Source organism: Onychostruthus taczanowskii, unplaced genomic scaffold (genome assembly GCF_017590055.1).
Source record: "Onychostruthus taczanowskii isolate IOZ18803 unplaced genomic scaffold, ASM1759005v1 scaffold30, whole genome shotgun sequence".
NCBI lineage: Eukaryota > Metazoa > Chordata > Aves > Passeriformes > Passeridae > Onychostruthus > Onychostruthus taczanowskii.
In genome coordinates this window covers 3,350,611-3,375,676 of record NW_024500350.1, presented here as the reverse complement: position 1 = coordinate 3,375,676, position 25,066 = coordinate 3,350,611, and the positions used below count along the sequence as shown (strand labels likewise).

The 25,066-nt window shown below is 38.8% G+C and overlaps 1 protein-coding gene across 2 annotated transcripts in view; it reads left to right on the top strand.

Annotated features, from left to right (window-relative positions):
* The window catches only part of CA10 (carbonic anhydrase 10), a 110,253-nt gene extending 86,998 nt beyond the window's left edge, over nt 1–23,255 (top strand). For both annotated transcript variants that reach the window (XM_041409222.1, XM_041409223.1), the window contains exons 3-7: nt 12,673–12,768; nt 14,370–14,442; nt 19,596–19,750; nt 22,006–22,180; nt 23,052–23,255. In XM_041409222.1, the coding sequence (XP_041265156.1) occupies nt 12,673–12,768; nt 14,370–14,442; nt 19,596–19,750; nt 22,006–22,180; nt 23,052–23,074 (522 nt within the window). In that variant the 3' untranslated portion in view covers nt 23,075–23,255. The remainder of the gene's footprint in view (nt 1–12,672; nt 12,769–14,369; nt 14,443–19,595; nt 19,751–22,005; nt 22,181–23,051) is intronic.
* The last annotated feature ends 1,811 nt before the right edge of the window (nt 23,256–25,066 follow it).

Below are 25,066 nucleotides of genomic sequence, written 5' to 3'. Positions count from 1 at the left end.
TTTGACAGTCTTCACACTGATTCTAATCAGGAGACCTGTAACTGAACAACTGTTTATCAAACTGCTATTAATGAAGCAAATAAAGCTATCTTTAGCATGCACACATTTCATCTGTACACCTTTCTTACACCATCTCTCTGTGGATAAGTGGAGCTGCACCAGTTCCTGATGAGAAAACTGCACTATGATAACAACAGCATGCTTCCCTTGTAATTTTAATTCATTTTGGAAATCTTATTTACACCAGTGACACTATATCTAAAAGAGCTACATATGGCTAGGTGAACACCTCGAGCTACAGACAGTAAAACTATTGCCAACAACTTGAGAAAAAAACAGCACAGCCTTTGTAATCTGAAATCTGTGACCTGCTGTGATGCATCAGCCTTCAGGTTTTTGGGCCAAATTTTCTCAAATGATCAGCATAGTGAGAACTAAAAACCATATGTGTGTGTGCATACATATATAAAGCTGAGATAAAACCAGCAACAGATGAATGCTGAGCTGGTTTGAATGAATAATCCACTATTTAATAGTTGGTTAGGTGAAAATATTTTCTTACATTTATTAAGAGGATGTCTTTGGTGTTTTGATTCATGAAAAATTTTCCACCTACTACTCCTCCTCCTCATCCTGATCCTCCGGTTCTGAAACAATGTGAGCTGCTGCTGCTTTAGATAGATTGCACTGAATTCTTTTTCCCTTTATTGCTGCTGGTAGTTTTACCCTTCTCCCCATTTGTTATTAGCAGTAGAGGAACTAGAAGGAAATGGGAGTTTGGGGAGCTGGCAGAACTCCAGCTGCTGGTTCCTCTGCCTGCAGAGGAGTTCGCCATGGCAGCACCATCTTCATTTCTGCTTTTCTTTGCTCTGGTGTCTTGTCTGGACTGAGATTAGAGCTTGTTTTCGTAATACAAATAGACCTGCATGGTCAAAAGTACTTTGTTGAGAGACAGTTCCTCAAAGGTACAAGCAGATCCTGCAGAAGTCACTGGCAATTCAGCTGTTCTGCAGCATCACTCACAGAACATTTTCTCATCTAACTGCAGCAGTGACCTGCATCCAACCACAGCCCCAGGGACTGTATGGTTTTATCTGGGTCTTTTCAAATAGTAGCAATTACCTTGTCCACTTAGATCTACTTTTATTATTAAATAGTTTATTTACCAGGCCTTTGGTTGGCCAATAACAGTGTAAATATGACGAGCGTATAAAACTGCACAGATCTGGGAGCAAGCTATTCCAATCACCTCAGCCTGCAGAATAATCTGTGCCTGCCCCACCCATGAGATTCCCAATACCAGGATTTGTGACAGTTGCCAGATGCCCATCTCCAAGATGTTCCTCTATTACTTACTGAATTTTGAGCACTTCACCTGTAAAGTATGGTATAAACATGAAAGATGCTAAAAAAATATGTTCTGTTCTAGTGTTCCTTACTTAAAAATTAGAAGTCCCAGAAAATATAATAAGAACATCATTTATCAAGAGTATAAATATAGTACTTTCTACTCCCTGCTCAGAGTATGAGCAGATTAAGCCTGTGCCTGTTCTCCCAGCTATCTTCTGAGTTAAAGGCAGTTCTTTTGTTGTCTTTTTAATTTTTTTTTTCCAAAACAATGCATGTATTTTGTGGTGCTTCAAATAACACAGAATAAACTTAGCTAAAAAATTACAGAATGCACAAGTGTAATGCTCCAGAGTTGGGAAGTGGGAGCAGAAAAGCTGGTTGTGCCTCTCTTAGTTTGCTTGCCCTGACAGTCTTTTTGTGCCTCCCTCTTTGCTGTCTTACCTGATCTGCCACAGAGAGAGGTCAAACAAGGTGAATCAAACAAATTAAAGTAATCCAGAAAGCTGGGGGTTTTCTCAGCCACAGCATCAATTCTGCTGAATTGCAGCATCACTGTACATTTAGGTTGTACATTAATGATGCCTTCCTTGTACCATAAAGGAAAATACTTTTGTAACACAGTAAATGCAACATTTGGTGTATTTTTTTTTGGTTTCTGAAATTTGTTGATTCTAATTATGCTGCAACAGAGCTAAAATTCAGAATGCAAAGATGCAATTTAGCTGTACAAAGAAAAGGTGAGATACTGCAACCTGCCAGAGCACTGGAATTGATTCTTCTGTGATTCCAGAAGCTCTTGCAATAGCCACCTGTGACATCCCCAGAGTGATGCAGGTGGTGGAGCAGCATCACTGCCCTTTCCCACTGTGACAACCCCCTGGAAAAGCAGAGGCCTGGTCTCAGACTTGTATTCACTAACCCCTGAACCCCACTGAGACAGCAAAACAGGGTGTTTTTAAGGACCATTTTGCCTCTCTAGGAAATGCACAGTGGGAGATGGAACAGCTGGATGGCAGTGATAATGCTGGAAGAATGACAGATTTTAAGTGACAGAAAGAAACGGATCAGAAAGGGTCAGAGAAGAGGTTTGGTGTGTATAGAAATGGGAATATTTGGGTTTGAACATGCTCAAGGAAAACGCCACAGCATCAAAAGAAAGGCTGGAAAAGAGCAGGGGTCAAAGGGAATCCAGCTCTGCTGGGCACAGACAGCCACGGGCATGGCTTTGAGTCCATCTTGTCATCTGCTGACACTGTCCAGAGCTGACAAGGGTGATGGGAGCAATATTTCAGTCCATTAAATGAAGGTGGGAAGCCTCAGTTCTGTGCAGAAATATAGACTGACTTGATAAAACAGCTGAGTTTAATTGGAACTACAGGGGGAAAATAGACAAACTAAAATTTGGACTGGAGTACCAGAGCCAACAGCAGCTTTATATAATGTGGTTGAGAGATGTAATGTCCTGAAGTACTAACAAATGCATTTTTACATCTCATCTTGGGAGTCTTAGAGATTTTTTTCAGGAAATGTCCTAAAAATCTCAACCTTGATGTTCAAACTCACAATTGTTTTCAGCAAACCTATTTCCCTGGTGAGTTGGCCTCTTTTCTTCTGCAGCAAATTTCTTCTACTTGACTCCCAGTTCTGCACAAAGTGATTTACTAGACAGATTGCATTTTTTTCTCCTTCTGGAAAGTGTCAGTTTCTGAGCAAGATCAAATAACCTTCTGCACTTCAGTATTGACTAATTTTAATTATTAAAACCTTTCTCCCAGGAAAAACTTCATGCTGTTTGCTGAGAAACCACCAATTTATAATAGGAGTCAGGGACTTCTTGAGAAGATCAGGGAACTTTGGAGACAGAATTCTGAATTTATACTGGGTTCACACTTCTACAACATTTTTTTTAAAGTAGGAAGAACTAGATTTTTTTTCTTTGCCTTCTTTCTCTGTGTCTCCCTTTAAAATTGAGATAATGGGCTTTGCAAAGGCTAGAGAAAATGAGCACATAATTTGTTATGCAGTAAAACTAAATCATATATATATTTAAATTATTTATAAAGCTAAACACTTACTTTGCATATATATTAAGCTTACTAAAATCAGAAATAAATCTTTTATTATTAATCCTTTTAGTGATACACAGTCCCCCACTGACAGTTTCATATAGAATCCTTTCCTCACAACAGCCTGGCAAATTGATATTGTTAAAGTGTCACAGGAAGAAAATAACAGCTACATTCCTATTTGAATTTCTCACATTTAAGATCTCATGTTTTCACATCATTGACAAATAATCAGATGTTTTAGCAAGGTAATAGGATAATTGCATTGTTTCTCCTTAACTCAAAAGCTAAAGACAGCACTACCTGCATTTAAAGTAAAACACATCTTTGCCTACAGACACCACAAACCAACCTATCTCCTCTCCACAACAAACTGTTTACTGCAGGATAATGAAATTAAATACATGCTTAAAGATGTAAGATTGACAAAGTAAAAAAGTTATAGAGAAAGTCAACATTATCTTCAGCTACGTTTCTACTTTTGTTGAAGAATTCTTAGCATTTTACAGTTCAAAGAGCTGGTTTTTATCTCTAGTCATTTTCAGCTCCATTTCATCTGTGCACTAAGAGAAAGGGTTTTTTTTTTTTAATTTGCTGTGCAAAAGCCATACCAGAGGATATGGTACATAACAATGAAATTAAATAAAGGAAGAGGTGTCAGGCACAGCACTAGGACTAACTAGAGAAAGTACAGCTGGGAGAACTGGTGAATAGTAATTGCATGGGGGAGAGACTAAGAGAAAACCCACAGGAGACATTGCTTGTATAAAGCCATCATTTCTTACACCTAAAAAAGAACAACACATTTCCATCACCATGCACAGTCAAATATCGCCATGATTTATGGGATTGGTATTATTTCAAAGGGAACCAGAGCATTTACCACAGCGCAGCGCTCCAGTCACCCTGGGAGCACCCAGACTGGAGACAGCAGGAGTGTCATCCACTCTTTGAAGCATTCATCCTCCCCAGGGTGTCCTGGCAGGGGGAGGGGGCTGCTGTCCGGGTGGGAGAGGGGCAAGCACCACTGCTGCTCTCTGTCTGCCCTCCTCACTGACCACAGAGTCACTCAGGCTGGAAAAGACCCCTGAGCCCAACCTTCGACTGCTCACCACCTTGAGGTGTTCTCATAAAGGACACGCTGCTCCATGAAGGGAAGGAAGCCAGTTGTACCTTTCACAGCTCTCTCAGACATTATTCTCCCGTGGAAGCCACAACATCCCCACTCAGCTGGTATTTCAGGGGTCTGTAGCTCTCCCAGTGGGAGCTGGTGGCAGCAAGAAGTGAATAGTGGGTGTTGTTTGCATGGCAGTCAGGACCATTCTTAAGGCCAGGCCCTTTGCTGCATTCTCAGCCCGACTGAAATCAGGCTTTCTGACAGAAGACAGAGTTTACTACGTGGACAAAACAAATTTCAAAGACTTTTATTTGAATCACTGCCCAAAGTAATCTTTTCTAATTGCAGAAAGTCTAACAAACCAAAGACTGGTTCTTCAGGAACTCAGCATGTTAGAGCATGGCATGTTCCCTGATCTTCTTTCCTTAAGGCAAAATATCTCTTTGGCATTTCAGGTATTTCCATTCCAGTGTTTTCAGCACTTCAGCATTTCACCTGCAAATGAATACAGACTGTGTTGTCTAATAAGGAAAAAAGCTTTGACTTCTGTTGTCTGATGTAGAAAGTCAGCTGATAAAAAATGCCACTGTGACTTTACTGCTGCCCCTTTCACCACCATCACATTTATGTCCTGCATTTGTTCAGCAGTGTTTGCCAACACCCTGCTTCTTTCACCAAAGCCTTCAGAGGAAGGTGAAGAGCTTACTTTAGAAAGATAACTGGCTTTGTTCTGGCTCCGGAGTGTCACTTATCTTCCCTACTGAGTTTAACACCATTTAACTCATTCAGAAACAAGATAATTTTATATTTGTCTGCCTTAAGCTGTGCTATCTCACATTCTTAGATAATCCCTCTCCTCTTGTATTTTTTTCTTTCTTGCTATTTCTCAACTTCAAATTTGCCTATTAAATTACAAACAATAAACTGTCTCTTATGCAATTCGTATGAACACCAAAAGGCACTTGCACTTGCACTTCCCTTAGGATACCCTTCCAGGATATTTAACAAAAATGAAAAAACTCACTTATCTTCTGCCTGCAGGGCAGATCTGTGCCAGCCTTCGCTGAATCTTTGACTCCACACCTCTGGCAGGTGTTAGATTTCTCAGAATCATTTCTAAAAATTTTACTCTAATTTATTGTCTCACCTAACACAGCATTAATACCCTAAAGGACATCAGAAAATTCAATAAAGCATAATTCCATAAATGCTTTTGGCTATTTTGAATCAGGCTGGGCTTTCTCAAACTCTTTTGTGTTTGAACTCTCAACTTACATTCAAACAGTATCTTAACCAGCAATTATGTCCATTTCAGTTTCTTTTTCTCTTCTATTAGGCTATAAAAGTTTTCCTGTTGCCATATTTTGAGGTGCTGGAAATCAAATGGAAATCCCACAGTCTTCTGCCAGAACTATTTGGATTCTGATCTTTTTTGGGTTTTTTATGGGTGATGTGTCACAAATTGTCATTGTCATGGATTAATGACACAGATTGAACTCCATAACATAACATTCATTATTGAGATGCTTTTCCCAATACCACTAATGTTACATCTGAGCCTCTTACCATACTGATACTGGAGAAAAATACAGCTATTCCCATGTTGGAGTTGACAAGCTGGGCCAAGATGGGAAGGAGATCAGCTCAAAGGCAGAGTAGGACTTGAACATAAGTTTTTAAGTCACAGGTGAGCAACCCAGTCACTAAGGTGGAAGGAGACTCTTGAGAGAAGACCATGGGGAAAAAAATCACAGAATTTTTGCAAAAGACCTTTTAATTTAAACAAGTTCAACTGTTATCCTATACTTGCCAAGGCCACCACTAAACCTCATCTCCAAGTACCACATCCACATGTCCTTGTGGGATGGTAACTCCATCCACTGCCCTGGGCAGCCTCTTCCAGGGCTTGACAGCCCTTCCTGGCACAACTTGAGGTAATTTTCTCTCATCCTTTTGCTTGTTACCTGGGAGAAGAGACCAGTCCCCCCCTGGCTACCATCTCTTCTCCAATGGACAGTACCAAATGCTTCTTAAAATGCATCTTCAGTTTTATTCTGTGCTTTCCTCATATACACATATTGCTGGCATCTTAAGAATATAAAATCCCATGCTTCATTTCTGGCACAAATAGAAAAATAACATTCTGAATTTACTTCTGTGCTCAAGAGGGCAGGTCAAACTGGTAATTGCCTTATTTCTGCTTCTGGTTTGAAAATGTAACACTAACCTTTACTTGTCAGTTAACATTAAACTTGGTTTTTCCTTACTAGATGATGAAATGAGGACAAAAGGGACAAGATCTAGATTTTCACTAGACCAAATTCTCTTAACTTTTTTGTACTCATCCTTTTATTCATCAGTCAGTGATGTGTCTCTGTCTCCCCTTGCCCATCATTCCCAGCCCCCGAACAAAAATGGAACTGCAGATGGTTCTTTAGCAAGGTGGACTGAGAGGTCTGGTGGATTTTGGAGAAGGCTTGAACTGCTAATTCCTGTCAGTGACCTCCTCTGGCATCCCTTGTATTCAATGTCTCAGGGCAATGCAGTGAACAACAGAAATTACATCAATCACCACTTCCCCGCATTCTTGACATGCAGGAAACATTTTCTGCTGTTTTCTGGGCTCATTGCTAAAGAAACAGAATTGTAGCAGAAATACAGAGCACCATTATGTAACTGAATCTACCAAATGGAGCATTTATACCGAGTTCATCATCATGGTGTCTGAGCATCTGCTGTATTTAAAATGAGAAAACAATTTAAATGCAGTGTTTAGTCAGAAAATCCTGTACAAATCTAAAAATGATGACAGACTCATCTAATAGTGTTTTTTTCCCTACATTACCCTTATTCTCTCTTAAGATACAACTTTTGCAGATGATGGATTTGGTCGGTGCCAAATTACAGCTTGCAGTGAAATTCTGCATCAGCCAAGACATAATCAACATTAAGCATATGAGCCCCAAACTTCAATTTGATCCTCACACAAAGCAAATTGCAGAGAAGTGTCATTTATTTATGTTTATCTAGCTCTTGCTCATCTGCTAACGATGAGTGACAAGAGTGGTTGAGTGGCAGGTCAGCCAAAGGTACCCATGGAGCAATTGGCTCAGCAATGACTCCCCTGTCAAAAACCCTCCCTGAGTCACTCAGCAACCAGCAGCCAAGGAATTCCTCTGTACCTCTGGGGCTCAATTTGAGTTTTTTCTTTTCTTGAATTTTCTGCTGTGTGGAAGAGAGTACAAATAGTTGTAACACTTGCAACAGTTCCAGCAGCATTTGGATGTCAGGAATCCATCACCATTCACTTTTATTTTTTCAGCCTATTTACTTAATTTTTTTTTGTTGTTGGCACAAAGGTGAAAGTCCTGAAAGCAAATTCTGAGATATGCATGGCCAATCTGGTCTCTTCAGACAGTAATTTGTACTTTTTACTGTAGTCCTGGGGATGCTTAAGAAAAATGTCAAGTTTTAAATATTACCTAAACTAGTCTTGTTTCCTACTTGCAAATAAATTAAAGTAAGACTTAGGAAAGTATTCAGAGTATATATAAATATTAAGGAGAAAGACTTAATCATCTATATTTCATTTAGGTAATTTTTAAAAAAATGTTTTCTAGATGCAGTGGTTGCACATAAACAAGAAATAAGGCTCCGTTAGAGCCTCATCAGGCTCTAAGATTCCAGGTCAGCAGCCCAAATGGCATCTAGAAATAACTAGAGAAAACTACCTCAGCCCTAAATTAGGTTATGGCAGAGCCTTTTATATATTTATTGTATATTCATTTGTAGGAGCCATAATATATGCTGAAAATAACACCCCATGTTAAAATGCTACCAAGGAACACTGGCTAAGGCTCACTGCTGAACACCCTTTATTGCAAGTTAGTTCTTGTTACCAACTGCTCTAATGAAATGGTTAGACTCCATTTGTAGCTTCAGTGCTAATTCCAAGCATGCCATTATTGCTAATAAAGTAGATTTTGCAGCCAAGAGTAGTTAACCCAACTGCATTTCCACTTTACTGCGCAATTATTGCATTACTTTACACAGCTGTCTGCTCAGAAGCAGAAGAAAAATTAGTTCCTTCCATGCATTCTTAGTCTTATTCTTTAAAATAAAAAATAATAATGATCATCTACAATTCATATTATCAATTTATCAACAAAGCAAGAGGACTGCATTGCTGTGGGCTTATACATAAAGAATAAAAGGTACATCTGTGGATTAATTAATCAGGGTATGGGTAAAACCATCTTGTCAAACACTAGCATTTCATGGTTGAGTACCCTGGGCATGAAAAGATGGGTTTGTTCTTCAAAGATAAGAAAATTCCCCTGCATCACTGCCAGGGCTTGGTCCAGAAAAACAAGACAAATCAGGACCACAGAGCTGGTCCACATTCTCCCAGCGGGTGCTATGCCTTTCCACAAAGCAGGAGATACATTTAATTTAATTTAGGACAACTTTAAAAACAGTTTTGTCATTCACAGAAAATTGCACTGATCTCATACCTGCAACATTGCTACTCCTTCCAAAGGGTTTTACAAGACCTGTAAGAACAATTATATTTTAACAGTGCAATAACTATTGTTATTAACAGCTTTTAACTCAGTAAAATTATTTTCCTCTCTGGGCACCCACCGTGCAGAAACTACGCTTCTTTTGCTATTTTTATTAAACTTTGGATAAACAAAAATGCATAATTATTTTCCTTAAAGATATCTTAGACACTTCTTACAGGAACTCTGAATCAAAACAAACATTTAACCGGTCTTCTTGAACCATTTCATTTGCTTTTGTTCCCTGCTGTGCTGGAAACACTTTCTGCTTGCTTTCTGTGAGGTTCCCCAACAGTTTCTGAGGTAGTGCAGCATAATAGAAATACCATGGTTACACGTGAGCTGTTTCCTGCTGCCATTTACTTCATGCTTTTCTTGTCATTTATAAATCAAAAATATTTATAATTCTTCAAGTGAGAAGAAAGGGTATTTTATTATTCCCAAGGGGACTGTGGAAAAATGTCTGTGAATTACTGCAATATTCTAAATTCCCTGTTTCCTATTGCTCCATTTTTGGCTGCAGCAGAACATGGACAGTCTTGAGAGGCCAAAAAGCTCTGTTTCTGATTCTGGTCTTGGTCCAGTGCACGTTCTTGAGTGATGGAACAAGGCTACGTTCTGTTTTTTCATCAGAGAGTAATTAATCTTAATTAATATTTTTCCTGCAAAATAGATCTTCTGCAGCTGGAGGAAAACAAAGAGGTTTCACTTGCTCTGTGGTAAATTAATCTTAAAGGGGGAATCTTCCTAAGAAAATCAGTGGCTTAAAACAAAATTCAGTATTGCCTTTGAGCCCTGAAACCCAAACTAAACTCAAAGGGTGCTTTCAGCATTTTAAGTCTGCTCTTACTGTGCTGTGCTTTTAATACAGTGTCATCTTTTGAACAGTGAGATTTTCACATATGAGCAATTTTACTTTTGTGGCTTCACCTTCACGGAAGACTCCAGTAATATTTTATAGAGACCAAATGCTTACAGGTATTTCAGGCAACTTAAAGAAATTATTCTCAGAGGAAATTTAATAGGGAATTATGGTTTTCTATCCTGTTGTATTCTGTGTTTAAGACACTCTTTCATTTGAATCTTTCTAAATTAGCCTGTTCCACGTGAGAAACTTTGAAAATTATGCCACCTTAGATGGTCAACCTTTTTCTAAAAAAAGATAAACCTAATGAATTTAACCATGATACCATGGAAACAGCTTTAAAATTAATGTGGGTGCAGGGAGGAAGGATACAACAGGATACAACTCCAGCACAGAGAAAGTGACAGGTTTGAGAAGAAAAAAAAAAGAGTATCTCTTCATTAGGCACTGAGACCTTTGTTTGGGACAAATATCCTATGTGTAGTTCTATCCACTTGAGGGGTTTTATTTCTGTAAGTGCCATCAGTCGAAACAAGAGTTTGATGTTGACTCAGGGTTCCCATGGGTGGAAGGAGAATTTGTCCCTTGCTTTTAGCCATTCCTGTGCCTGGCATTTTGGTTTGTTATATAAAATGAGTTTATCTAATTCATTCTTATTCTGGGACTTTGTACAGAAGGAGGTCTAGTCTAAAGCAGATTTCATCACTTATTTCCTTGATTAATTCACAAGTTGTTTGGCTGCCAGGATAAAGAGTTGTACATAAAAAGACAAATATGTGACTAAGCCTAAAAATTTCAGTGAGTGCACAGTCCCCAGAACAGGGATGTTATCAAAGTTCAGTAGTACCACAGAGTGCTGATGAATGAGCATTATAATCTCTGTGTGCTGTATGAGACCTTCACTTGGCCTGCTTTCTGGCTCTCAGAATTTGGTAGAGGACTCCATTGGCTCCTTTGACATGTTTTAGATAGCTCCCAAGTGAGACAGGACAAAGGTAATTGAAATTTACACATCATAGCAGTACTATTTACCCTTACCTTATTTTTTTGGTCTCTGAACTGCTGGCTGTAAATAGCAAAGCTACGCACCAAAAATTTTCTGATCTTACCAATGCAAATTTTCTCTTTCAGAGTTTCCACTGCCCCTTTTTATATCTATGTCCAAGCACTAAAACAGCATCACAAAGGGATTTGGGGGGTGGTGAGAGGACAATACTTGAGGGCCTTTTTTCTAAAGCTGATAAGATTTACTTAAAAGAATAATTCATTTTTCAGTCAGGGCAGAAAGTGGGAAATAGAACTGTTTGAATGCATAATTTATTTCTTACCCTATCTTGGACTGAGATAATAATGGTGTAGGTTACACATAGCTTGGGATACTGCTATAACTGATCAGCACATGGATTGCTGGACTTAGGCCTTTGGGTGATAAAGTGAGGTTTAGTCTGCGTAACTTGATTGTGCACTGCAGATCCTGTAGGGACATCATTCCTGCAGAAAAATCCTCTCAATTACATTTCAGTACTGAATAACCAGACCTCACATTCATCCAAAAGACAAATTCACCAATACAGGTATTAAACCCTGTTTCAGTGATGTTTATGGGTTGGTTTTTTCCCTCATTATAAAACTGGACAGCACATTATAATGGAATTTCTTTACTGGCAGTCTCAGTCTTGGACCATTTGAACTGTTACAAAGATTACCAGATATAAACCAAGTTAATACTGATCTTGTTCACAGAATGTAAGTCCAGAAATTTCTCTGAACAGCCTTTAGAAGTATCAGCAAATGAAAGACAGACCTAATTTTTAAATGTGAACATCAGGCTGCTGTAATTCTGACAATGCCAGAACAAGAACCTTCCTTTTCTAATTGACATCTGAAAGCTAAGAAAGATCTTTAGGCTAAATAAAGCTGACCAGCTTTCATCTGTTCAGAAGTACTTAACTGCCACAAGAGTTCATTAAATTTGTTCATCTTCAAAAAAAAAAAAAAAAAAAAAAAAAGTTTGCAGTGTAAATTGTAACAGTGTCTGGTGATCCCAGACAAATCAAATATCCAGGTTCTGGGTAACACATTTAAATAGGTAGTGAGAGAAGGGAACTGTGCCTTTGTAATTTAAAAGTTCCAGCCAATCATAAAAAGCAGAAGGAAAGCTGCAGGTGCTGAGAACCTGGTTAAAAATAACACAGTAAGTGCTTAACTGTAGGAGCCTCTGTAACCAAGTTTGCAGAATCTGGGGCAAATTAATATCAGTGTTTTGAATTCAGCGAGTGGTGGTTTTCACAGTTCCAAACTCACATCCCATTTGTTTCCTCAGATATTTCAGCCCCTGATTCCTCTGTGCTTGGCTTCGGGCTGCAGCGTACAGATTACTTGGTGCCCGTGGCAAGTGCTGCTGGAACAGGGAAATGATGTCAATGATGTCAGCCCCTGCAGTGCAATCTGTAACTGGATATGGGAGAATTCAGTGGCTGGCAGGTCAGAGGAAAACATGCTGATGCTGTACCAGTTGGAGCCAGATGGTGACTGAAATTGTTAAAATTATATGTGCTGCAAATGCCTGAAAAATTGCCCTGCTACAAAGTACCCAAAGCAGAGATGGGATCCTGATACAAACCAAGCAGTGTGTGGGTAGTGTTTGCAAACACTGTATGGGATTATTTGCCACTGGTTAATTGTAATTCTTTCCTTCCCCCTTTTTTTTAGGTCCAGCTGATCCACTATAACCATGAGCTGTACACAAATGTCACAGAAGCTGCAAAGAGTCCTAATGGGTTGGTGGTAGTTTCCATATTTATGAAAGTAAGTATTTCATACTACTGATTCCTAACATACAGACAGGAAATTTTCCCTGAACTGTAAATGTAGGTGTTAAGACTCCTAATTATGCTACAGCAATGCCCAGAGGCTCTGATCTGCAATCCAGAGACATCTTCTTCCTAAACTGAGCACGCCATCTCTGCTCCAAAGGTTTTACAATATAAAGAAAATTAAAAGGGGTAAGGGAGGTGGGGAAAAAAACCCCTTGCATCATAAACATCACTCATAACACTTTAGTGGCAGTAGCAGAAGTCACTAGCTTTGCAGATTTAGTGTTTCTTCATTAAATGTTATTCATTCAAATCACTTCTAGTAGGTTGAGGCCCTGGGAAAGAGGGCATGCCATGCTGATGTGTCCAAGCCAGCAAAATCAGTTTTTCTCTGTGTTATTTAAAACATCTTAAAACTATGAAAACTGAAAGAATGCTAAAAGTAGAACTTCTAATATCTTGCATTTCACAGAGCCACAAAGACATGTGAATATTTTGTCTCCATCCTGTTGCATTCAAGGTACATAGTTAAGTCTATAATTTATACTGATCTAACACTGAACTCAAGACTTCATGATTTTCCCAAAGGTCTTTAATTACATTGGAGAAACCTTTTCTCTCGTTTTATAGAGAAAAAATTATTTCTCCCCTTCAAATATTTTTTATATTCTGTCATTATGTATCTCTGTTTCATCAGTCTAAAAAAGTGTGTATTTCTGAGTAATGCTGAAGTTCACCTCATCACACCTTAGGTATGGGATAACTCTTAGTTCCCCTACTCCCATTTCATAAAGGCCCTAACAAAGCATTAACCTCAGATATAAAGTATGCATTTCACACAGTATACTGAATAATTAGATATGAAAGGGCAATTTTCACACAGGTCTAATATTTAAGAAAGATATTTATGCTACCTTTTTTGGGTTTGTTTTTTTTTTTTTAAATTCAAAGTGTATTGTATTATGACCCAAAAATCTGACCTGCACTCATGAAAATGGGAAAATTAAAGAGAAGACAGAGGGAATCTTGTCAATATTTAGAAGTACCTGCCGGCAGGTGTCAGAGGATAGACCAGACTCTGCTCAGGGCTGCTGAGCAACAGGGGGCCAGAATTGGACACATGGAAAGCTCCACCCGATCATGAGGTGTTACCTCATATATTACCCAGACATAAACCAGAGGAAGAGAGCTTGAATTTGCAATCAAAATAGCCTGCTGCAAGGAAATTATATTTATCAATAAATAAAATAATAGAATACTAGTGAAAGTCCTGCCTAATATATCAACCAAATTTCATCAACAAATTTCATCAAGGCTGTTGGAGAAGAAACCTGCGCTCCTGCTTTTATTCAGGCATTAATTTCTGTTCACCCTGTTCCTTGTGTTTTATATATTTTACCAACTTTCTATCAAGCTTCATTAGAAAAACAAGTAAGTAATTACTTCCTTCTCCCACAACAATGAAAAAAAGGCAGAACCCAACTGGAAGAGTATCAAAGAGTAAGTGTCTGTGTGCACACATGGAAGAGCTGCAGTTCTGGCAGGGAAATGTCTGTGAGAAGATTTTGACATTGTGCATTTTCTCTTCTGTAGGTATCTGAATCATCAAATCCATTTCTAAATCGTATGCTTAACAGAGACACCATAACAAGAATAACATATAAGAGTAAGTTTCTTTTCATTTCCTCTGGTAACAGCTGTGTTCTTTCAGTATCAAATAACACATTTAGTGATCCTGAAACAAGAGGCACGTAATTTTGGGCAGAAATTTAAGGTTTGCATTGCCAGGAACTCTGCATGACAAACTCAGGAATGTGAAAAACTCATTAGGTCATCACTTTATCAAATGGATTTTGAACTTCAAAGTCTGTTTTATATCTGAAGGTGCAAGAACAAACAAATTAAATTATATTTAACACATACATATACTGTATTCACACAGAATGCTCAGGAGAACCTGTCTACTGTTAGCAGTAACAGGGACATGTGGAGCAGCCTGGATTATATTGGATCTGCTTCTGTCAAGATGATGCATCACTCACTGGATTTAGTATTCATCAGTGTTTTCTTTTTGAAAGAAGAGTTACAACATTCCCATTCAACCACTGCTGCATTTAACAGATATAGGAAGAGGTTATTAGCATAGCTTGTAAATTTGTTGTATTCACATTTGAAAAGCCTTTAACTGATGATCCTCAATAATTCCATGTTCGTATATTGACCTTGTGGAAAACCGGAGCTTAATTAAAGTATTTTAGGGAAAATAATGAACAATATATATAACAAATTAAACCTCTTCTCCCGAAAACCTCATTTCCTTTGTCAAATATTCTAAGCTGCTATGAAGTTGTAAGTTCAACAATAGCAGAATTTAACTTTCAGGAAGTAGACAGCAAACAGATAACACAAACAATTCCTTGTCCTCTCCTGCGACACACACCTTTCACACCACTGAGGTTACTCTGCTTTTACCTGAGAGTTAATAAATCTTGTTACATCTTTGGTCCAAATAAGAGGCTTCTATGATAATGAAACTCAGTTCTCCACAATGCCTGTGGAAAGGAAGGTGACAGAGGGATCTCCTCAGAATGTTTTTTCCAGATTGTTCTATCAGTATCATTTCTGCATGGAAGAAGCAGACGAGTCCCATTTTTAAACTGCTTGTCCTGATTCCTTGCAAAACCACAGCAAGGCTGTTCTGCAAGAGCTTCCTGCCTGCCAGTGCTGCTGCAGCATTCTGGAAACAGGGAATTATTGTTAAGGCTGAGAGTGATTTTTCCAGCTCTTTCACCCACAAATTCCATATTCCCAGCTTCTGGGAACCAGCCAGATGTTCTCCCATGGGGCCCACCCTCCCGAAAGCAAATATTTCATTTGTATGCTGCATTTACAGTGGAAACTCCTCCTCTCTGGAGCTGTCAGCATCCCACAACATCCCATTGCTTGTTTTGTCTCCTTACAAGGGAAACACGATTCCAATCTCACCTAATTTGGGTATACTAAATGAAATTCCTCAGATGAACACCTAAAACACAGGCTGGAAAAGCAGTGATTAACAGAATTGTTTTAATTTTTAACCACAGTTTTCGCTAAGTTTATCTGTTAAAATTAAACCACTGGTAGACACAATGCACATAATATTCCACAGGGCATTGGGTTACTTACTGTAGTAACAAGTATTGACTGTGAATTTTTAGTATAAATTGGGAACATGAAAGCGTTATTGAAAGTAATTTTGCAGTTGTCTTGCATGATGGATTATAGCATCATTGCTGAAAACTAATTTTACCTCTTACACTGCAAGGATTCCTAGTGTGCCTTTAGTAGCTGGAGTTTTGCAGCTTCTGCTTTAGGGCTCCACTCCTGAAGTCAGCACTCAGCACGGTGCTGACAAAATGCCCAGGCCCCATGTGCTGAACAGGAGTGTGGAGGGAATGATAAAAGGAACATTGGTTCAGAGTCAGGACAGTTCAGCCGTAAATAAAAGGTTTTGTTTGTGTTTTTTAAAGAACAGCAACAAAATTAAGTGCTGTCTCTCATGCTCATGAAATTTCCACGTGCCAAGAGCATTAAAAGGGAAATTCCTACTCTTAGATATTAATGGCTAAAGTGAGGTGAAGTGGACCCCAAGGAATTTTAAAGGAGATTTTAAATGTTTATTTTGTTCTGTTATCACAGCCCAAAGACTCTACTGTGAGCAAGCTGAAACAGGGTTTTTTCAGGCAGGCTTTAGTCAAAAGCTGTGTGGATATCTCAAAAGAAAACTGCTTTATTATTTCTCATTAAGTGTGCCATTTGAGGGGGTAAGCTAGTTTTCTTTCAAAACAGTTATGCTACATGAGCTTTCACCCAGTATTTGCTTAACACTAGGGAAAAAAATTAGCTTTTTAGATCCCCAAAATTCCACATTAACATTTGGTCTTGTCATTGTCTGGTAAGCAGAGAAACTGAGGATCTCTACATTCCTTACCCTGTAAATCTAACCTAGATCCTCTTCTGGATTATCATGGTATGAACTTCTAAAATCAAATGTACCTTCCTCCACTCAATAAACACTGTAGTCCTTATAAAAAACATTATTATAAACAGAACATACACAGATTTTGCTGTGAAAGCCAATCCCACACATCTATTACAAGTCTAGGGATAAAAGGATTTACATAATTTCCTAGGTAAATTGTCAGAGTCAAGGCCTTTATATAAATGAATGTGAAATCGAATGAAATCTAATTTGTAGAGAGAAAAATTCCTGGGTCTGGAAATCACCGTAAGGCACCAGCAGATCAAGAGAAACACATTGTGGGCTGCAGATAGGAATGATGCAGAGCATCCAGAAAAGGCTGGATGAGTTTATGAAAGGAAGCTTGTCACTGGAAAGAGATCATACAGGGTGATTTTGAGCATTTTGAATGTATTTGCAGTAAATATAAGCAAGACTTTGAAGTGCTGCAGTCTGGTATTAATACCAACCAGGTCTGCTTCAACTCAGAACAAGAAACACCAAGATGTGGGGAAAGGACAGACCTGTTCATGGGGAAAATGTTGGTAACCAAATTCTTACTGTGCAGTCTTCTCCCATGGAATCATCTGACTTCCCATGGGAATATAACTCATATACAGGCATTAATAAGTACTGTGTTTTCTTGGACAAACCCTTATTTCATTCACCCCTATCTCTGACTTTTCCTGAAGTGATATTTTCCTCCAGTTTCTCATATCAATATCCCTCATCTGTATTAATCTCCAGTTAGTTTTCCATCTCCTAGTAAACATTTCAGGGCACATTCTACGTGGTTGAAATAATTTTAGCCCAGCTGAAGCCAATATGGCTGTGAGAAAACAGATTTGGTCCTTAGGGATCTCTTCTGCCTGACTCTGTGCCACTTGGTGTTAAAACACGCCACTTTCCATGGCTCATAAATAATGAACAGGATGTTCCTGTGGGAAAGGAAAAAGTGTGTGATGACTCATTGAAAACAGGCATGAAAAAAGTCCATCAGTTCTCTTCTGATGCAATTCTAGCAAGATTACCGGTACGCTGTAAATAACGTTTTTAATGACCAGGACACAGGTGTATTCAGTCATCTCCACTTGTTCAAATATGACTGCATTTTGACTGTGTTTGCATGCTTGTGTCTGGAAGATTTGGGTTCAGAAAGAAGCTGTCACGGGCCATGGGCCAGTGAAGCCTGGGCTGTTAAAACAGGGGACAGTGATGCCACCTCCCCTTCTGTCTGAGGATGCAGCCAGCCATCCAGCACTGCAACCACCCAGCTCAAGCTGCAGGGGCAGGGCAGAGGGCTCTTCTTCTAACAAACACGAGAGGACCTGCAAAGATTTTGTTTTGTAAAACAGCAAACACATTTAAAATATTAAATAACAGTAAGGCCCTGGTCAGTGAGGCAGAAACAGGACACTCTCACCTTGGCACGTTAACTGGTGCTGTAGCTGCTAATCTTGTTGCCCCAAAACCCCGCACCACATTGACTCTGCTGTGTTAAAATAAAAAACAAGGTCACTCTGCCTATGTTCTTTGATTTTCTGTTGCCCAAGACAATAGTCTGCAGCCCTTCTTATTTTTCCATTAGGTTGTACAAGACAAGTCTTTTACTCATCTATGTCCTTCAGCCACAATATGTTAAATTCAAATCAAATTGCGCCTTTCTTTTTTAGCTCCTATACACTTCCTTGATAATTCGGATTTCTCTACAAATCAAGGTCAGCTTATGTTGAGCATTGAAAGAGGGAACACACCTCAGTGTGCACTTTTCCTTGCCTGTATTTTAATGTTCCCTCTGCAAATGAACCAAATTGGAGACACCACACACAAGTGAAAGGGTTCAAAGAGATCTCACAGTGTTACAAATCATAACCACCCCAGCTTTCTCTTAGATACACACAAGCAGCAGTGTATCAGTAACAAAATATGTTTATCCCTGAGTGGACAAACTCCTACAGCCTAAGATTTGGCAGGAAAATCTGAGTTTTAGCTTTGACAGCACTGCCAAAAGTACTGTAGGGCCAGCATTACCCAAGAGAAATAGTGCAGATATAGTACAGAAAACACTGAGGAACTCTGATGAATTTTGAAAGATATATCTCACTACATTTAGGTACATATCCACAGAATAAACTCTGTTGCAGAGGAATACACTTCATTAATTCCCAAGGAGCCTTACAATAAAGGCAGGAATCCTGGTACTGCTTCCCAGCAAGCCTTCCACCTAGAGTTTAGCTTTCTAAACTGTGGCCCTGCACCCAGGCCACTGTGCACTGGAAAGCCCAGGAGGCTTCAGGGAGCAGCTTTGTTATCCTGCATTAACTGCAACTTCCTCTCGTGGAGAAGGGCAATCAGGTTTTAACTCTCTTGGCCTTCCTAAGGCTTTGTCAAGCAGAAATTGTTAATGACCCTAAAAGATGGAAAGTCAGCATTCTCCAAAGGCTTCTGCCTCTCAATCAATAACTGCAACTTCAAGAAGTTTTAGACTCCAGTCCCTAAATGCGATTCAGAGCTGCCCTGTGCTCAGTTCCCAGTGTGTGTGAGTGGGAATCTCAGTGCAGATCCACCCAGCAGGGTGAGGGATGTTACTGCTGCTACTTGTTCTTGTCTAAACTGCTGGAGCATCCAGAAATGTGCATCTGTTAAACATCATTCTTTGGTAGAACTGAACATCATGTCATCATGTTTTGGAATTAGGAGGCATGAAAAGGGTGGTGGTGTTTGTTTGGTTTGGTTTTTTTGTTTTGTTTGGGGTTTTTTGTTGTTTGTTTTGGGATGCTGCTTTTTTACCTGAGTTGTTTTCCTCCTTTGTTCTCCAGATGATGCATACTTACTACAGGGGCTTAATATTGAGGAACTTTATCCAGAGACATCTAGTTTCATTACGTATGATGGGTCAATGACAATTCCACCCTGCTATGAAACAGCAAGCTGGATAATAATGAACAAACCTGTCTACATAACAAGGATGCAGGTAAAGCAATTTACAAATTACTCAGTCTAGGATAGGTACAAAATATTATTTTAAACATAATATTTATAGCTTTACATTAGATTCAGCTCTTGTGCTGTAGGGATCTCTGCATGCTATTTATACAGTTTGCAAAAGCATTGAAGAGGTTTTTTGTCAAAATAAAAATACTAACTGTTAAGAACTCCATCAGTATCTACACACACAAACTTTAAGGGGGGCCCTGTTTTCAGTGAAGGTTTGAACCAAATGGTTTTCAGCAGTCTCTCCACAACTGCATCATTCTATGATGCTGTGAACAGTTACTTGGAGACTCTACAGCAAGCACCTCAGTGTTGTACAAACAGAACTGACGTTATTAAGGATAACAGAGGCCATTCCTAGTTCTGAATAAACACACATCAATAGCACTTCAATGTGACAGAGATACAGTATCTGGAGCCTTCTGGAAATAAAATCAGCCAATACTTTCTGGTATCAAATAAAATTACAGGATACACACCCCAAATACCTTTGGCAAATCAGACTGATGTATTAAAGCCCCTATTAGAGAGAAGCAAGAGAAATTATGCAAGAAAAAAAACACAACTTCACATCCAAAAGGAAGCTATTGAGGAAACACACCAGTGGAAAAATCTCAAAAACTAAATTTCTGTACAACTTGCTTAAAATCCAAAGCCTGGCATCAGAAAACAGCAAATTTCAAACCAATTGGCCTCTTCCCCAGAGTTTCCATCCGTGAGTTGCCTACACAGCTGTGAGCTGAACTAAAACCTCCCCTCTTGTGTGCTGGAACACCAAGGAATACTTGAATCACCATCTGCCTGCCCCAAGCAGGCAGCAGAAGAAATATGGCCTGAGAAATGAAATGAAGAACAAGAAAACCACCCTAAATATCACTCTGGGATTTAAAATCATAATAACATTGTAAATAAGATTACTTTAAAATGCCTGAGATGTTTTATTTTTGTGATATTCCTTCTGTCCAGTTTAATCTGGAGGTAGTGAAAGCACTTTGTTTCCTTTCTAAATGGGTGATTTGGGAGAATGACACAGCTGAGCAGAGGCAAAAATGCTCACTATTGTGAACTTTTCAAACACAGGACCTGGATATTTTCCTATATGCAACATTTTTAGGTGTAACATTAATGTGCAAAATAAGGATTCAAAAATTTCTACTCTGTGCTGCTACCTAGGGGTTATAACCTCATGATACTTGCTCCTTGTCATGCTTTAATGGTTAATCACATTCTCCATTAATACTTAGTTATGTCCTCCATTATTAATGTTGAAAGTGGATTTTGTGGAATACTTACTGATTATGTTGGGTACTCATATTGAAAAAGCAATTCCCAGCTCAAGTTTTCCCTAGGAGCTGTTACAGACTTCCAGTACATAAAACCCAGCTACTGGATTTCCCCAATAAATGCCATAAACAAACCTCTTAAGTTGTGCACTGACATGGAATATATTTTGGTTTTATATCTTTAAACCAAAATATTAAGGATTTCTGGTTTGTAACTTGAAACTTTTCTTTCCCTCTCTGATTTTGGTTGACTTGGATCAATTAAGAGTTGCATAGTCACCATAACAGCCATTTCTGCCAGCCAGTGCTGGATGCACTGGATGATTCAGTGTTTCCCTCTGTGCTGTGAAACCAGCTCAGAAGAAGGCTGGAGTCTGCTGTAGGAACACTCACAGTCACAGCATAGACAGTACCATGACAGACCTGTCAGCAAAAAGAGGCTCTCATTTTTTAACATCATTAATTTCACGACTTCAGCAGCATCACTGTCAGTCTGTCAGTTTTCCTTCCCATCCAGCCTGCCCCTACCTAGTTCTTGAATAAAACCAACCAAAGCTGTGGCTTCTTAACTGAAAGCTACACTGTTCAGGAAATTAGCTCTTGTCATTCATCAGGTCCATTTGCTCTGTACCAGCTGCTGTCATCCAGCACTGTGGACTCCATTACCTTCTGGTTCACCCAAGGACACCTCAATACTATTTTCATTCACTCCCCACAAAACTGGTAACTCTCATTTAAAATGGGTCTCAGAACCAGAGGAACACACAATGAATGGTTTTAAGTTAACTCTGACTGCAAACTGTCAGAGTTAACTTAAATTCTGTTTTACTGAAATTCTGTTTCACTGAAATTCTGTTTTACTTCCATTTACTAACTAATCCGTTTAATAGCGTTGTATGTTGTTTACTTACAGCCAAGGCCAGTACTAAACCCCCTTGTTTTGTCTTTACAGATGCATTCTTTGCGACTGCTAAGCCAGAATCAGCCATCACAGATATTTCTGAGCATGAGCGACAATTTCAGACCAGTCCAGCCTCTCAACAATCGATGTATCCGAACCAATATTAACTTTAGTTTACAGGGAAAAGATTGTCCAAACAATAGAGCACAGAAACTACAGTATAGAGGTACGTTCCACCTCCAGAATAACCCTTTTTATGCTTTCACTGAGCTCCTTTCTTTGAGAAATCCAAGGGAATAACAAGGCACACAAAAAAAAACACATCAAACTCCAGATCTGGGGGAATAACTACGTCAGTCAAATGCCACACATTTGAAATAGATGAGTAAATCTGCAGGAAAAGCATGACAAAAAAAAAAAAAAAACAGCCTGGGACATTGAATATGTTTTTTTAGAAGTAAATAGGACAGGCCTTGGTTTTCTAGCAGCATTTTAAAGTCTTCTCCCCTTCCAAAACACATTTTGCTCTGGTGTACTCACCCACAAAGGGGGATGAGCTAGTCTAGATGACAACTGATCTCAAACAAAATTAGTAATTGATAAGACTTGATTTCACTTTCAAGGTGCAGCACCATAACAAACACCTAAATTGCTAAGTGTTGTGTCAAGCTGTGGACATAAACAACGAAGCAGCTCAGTCACCTGCAGCTAGAGTCCCACACTGCCACAGCTGTGGCTCACAACTGAGCTTTAATGTGTCTCATGCATCTTTGGGCCCAGGCACACAACTGTGTTGCCTGAAATAATGGTGTTAAAGTGCCCTCACAGCAGTAATATCATCATTATGAAGGAGTAGCACTAAAGGAAAAGAAAAGACATTTTCAGCAGCAAGGCAGATGACTGTGTTGCAGAACTTAAGGAAACAGTCATTCAGACTTAATTATTTTCTAGAAAAAGGAGGAAACTGAACCTCCTGGCTTTTTAAAGACATTTTGTCTAAGTGCCTAATGCAATGTTAAATCAATTTGATTCACAGTGTTAAACCAGTTTCATATTTGGAGTTTATTGAAACACAATTGTTTCTGTTTCTCTTCCAGTAAATGAATGGCTCCTCAAATGAGACAGAGCAGGCAGAACCCAAATCCTCAGTGGAATGCTCCTTCTGGGAATTGACATCATCTACAATGCACCCAACCTCCCTCTCTGGGCTCACATGCACCATGTGCTGTGGGAAAAGAGCTGCCATGTTGGAAAACTCCTCAAAATTTATTCATGTGATTGGTGGCCATTTAAAAACAAAACAAAAAACAAAACAAAAGTATTACAGTAAACGTGATTACAATTTTCCTGAACTAATTTGGAGTCACAAAGAAAGACTTTTCAGACTTTGTACATATGAAATTCTTTCACTTCTCCCCCTCTCTCCCTCAATTGAAAAAAAAAAAAAAAAAAAAAAAAAAAAAAGGGGGCCGGTGGCTCAGTACAGCATCAAAGTGGAGTTGTGTTCTGTGTGCCAAGTAATCCTTGGAAAGCTGTCATTATTTCACTATCATTAATGGACACTGACAAGACAGAACAAGACTACTGTAAAGGAAACATTTGTAGGTATGATCTTTCTGTTAATTTAATTTAACAAGGGACAGACTTTGAGAGATAAGTATTGTAAATATATCACTGCAGAATATAAAGGAAATTGAAATATTTCCCTCTGTCACATATCTGTAGTAGGATTTGGCAAAATCAGAATATATCCATTTTCTGTTTCTTGTTTTACAACATCATACGTTGTGTTGGTTACTATTAACAACTCAATAAATGTGTTTAACAAATTAATTTAGTTAAGTTGCTTTGATTTCTTTTTTTCCTTTCTGAAATAACAAGCCTCTACTATTTGTGGATGTATTATTTGTGTTTTTCTTTTTTTTGTTTCTTTTTTTTTTTTTTTTGTTCTTTCTTTTTTTACTTAATTTCTTTGTTTGCAGCCCATTCAAGTGAGTTAAGGACAATTGGGAATGCACTTATAGGTGGTATAACTTTAACTCCACTTTATGGTCCATCATTAACAGGGACTGGGCTCAGAAGAAAAAAGCAGATGAAACATAGTTCAAAATTGTCATTTTCCTTGCTGAAGCAATTATTGGGACAAACATTCAATCCTGTAAATTGGGAGGTGAAAGGGATATTTTTTCTTTACAGATAAAGCAGGAGCTGGCCAAGTAAATGCAAATGCCTTTTTTCTTATTTATAATGGTCATTCACTGTGTTTGGTTACTGTCAAGAACTCAATAAATGTGTTTAACAAGTTCACACAGAACATGTTTGGCCTTCTTGAATACTGAGGGATTTTTCAGATTGGTATTTTTTTCAGTCTGGAGAGGGGTCAGGCCCCATGATCTCCCATCCCTAATGCTCACGTTGTACCACATTTAAGTTCACAGAAAGCAAGATGAAGCCAAAAAATGCTCTGGCACCAAGGAATTGTTTACATCAAATGGAAAAACAGGCACTACAAGAAGTGTGAGGGAACAGCCAGGAGCTTTAATGTGACAAAAATGTTATTTTATCTGTGCCTGAAGAGAACAGTGCAAGGAGTACCTGACAGGAAAGTTGAGAGTCTGTGGTTTGGAAAGATTGCAGCTTGTGAAGTGAGAAGAGGCCAGGACTGGCCTTCAGGGGACCTCAGAGCTTTACAACAACTGCACCCCAAAAAACCCCAAATCCTTGGTTCCTAAACAAAAACACCATAAGTTTTTTAGGGAGATAAGCTCTAACTGCTCCATGTTTGGATTTTTAAATTAGATTTTATTCCCCAGATGTAGTGGCTGACAAAGCCTGGAGAGTTTACTGTACGAGGTGCTGATTTACTGGCAAATGGCTCAGCACAGTTCTCAACAACACGCTAAAATTATTGAAGGAGCCTGTTTGTATGGCAAAGAACAAGCACCATTTATAATATGAAATGTAATGTAGGCAAGTGTTTTCTATTTCCTACAGTGTCAGGTTTTATTCTAATAACTAAAGATGTGTCAAATACATACCCAGAACAGAAAATGAAAAACAGGATAATAAATATTCTAAGGACAGGAAAATAACACTTAGGTTTTGAATAGGG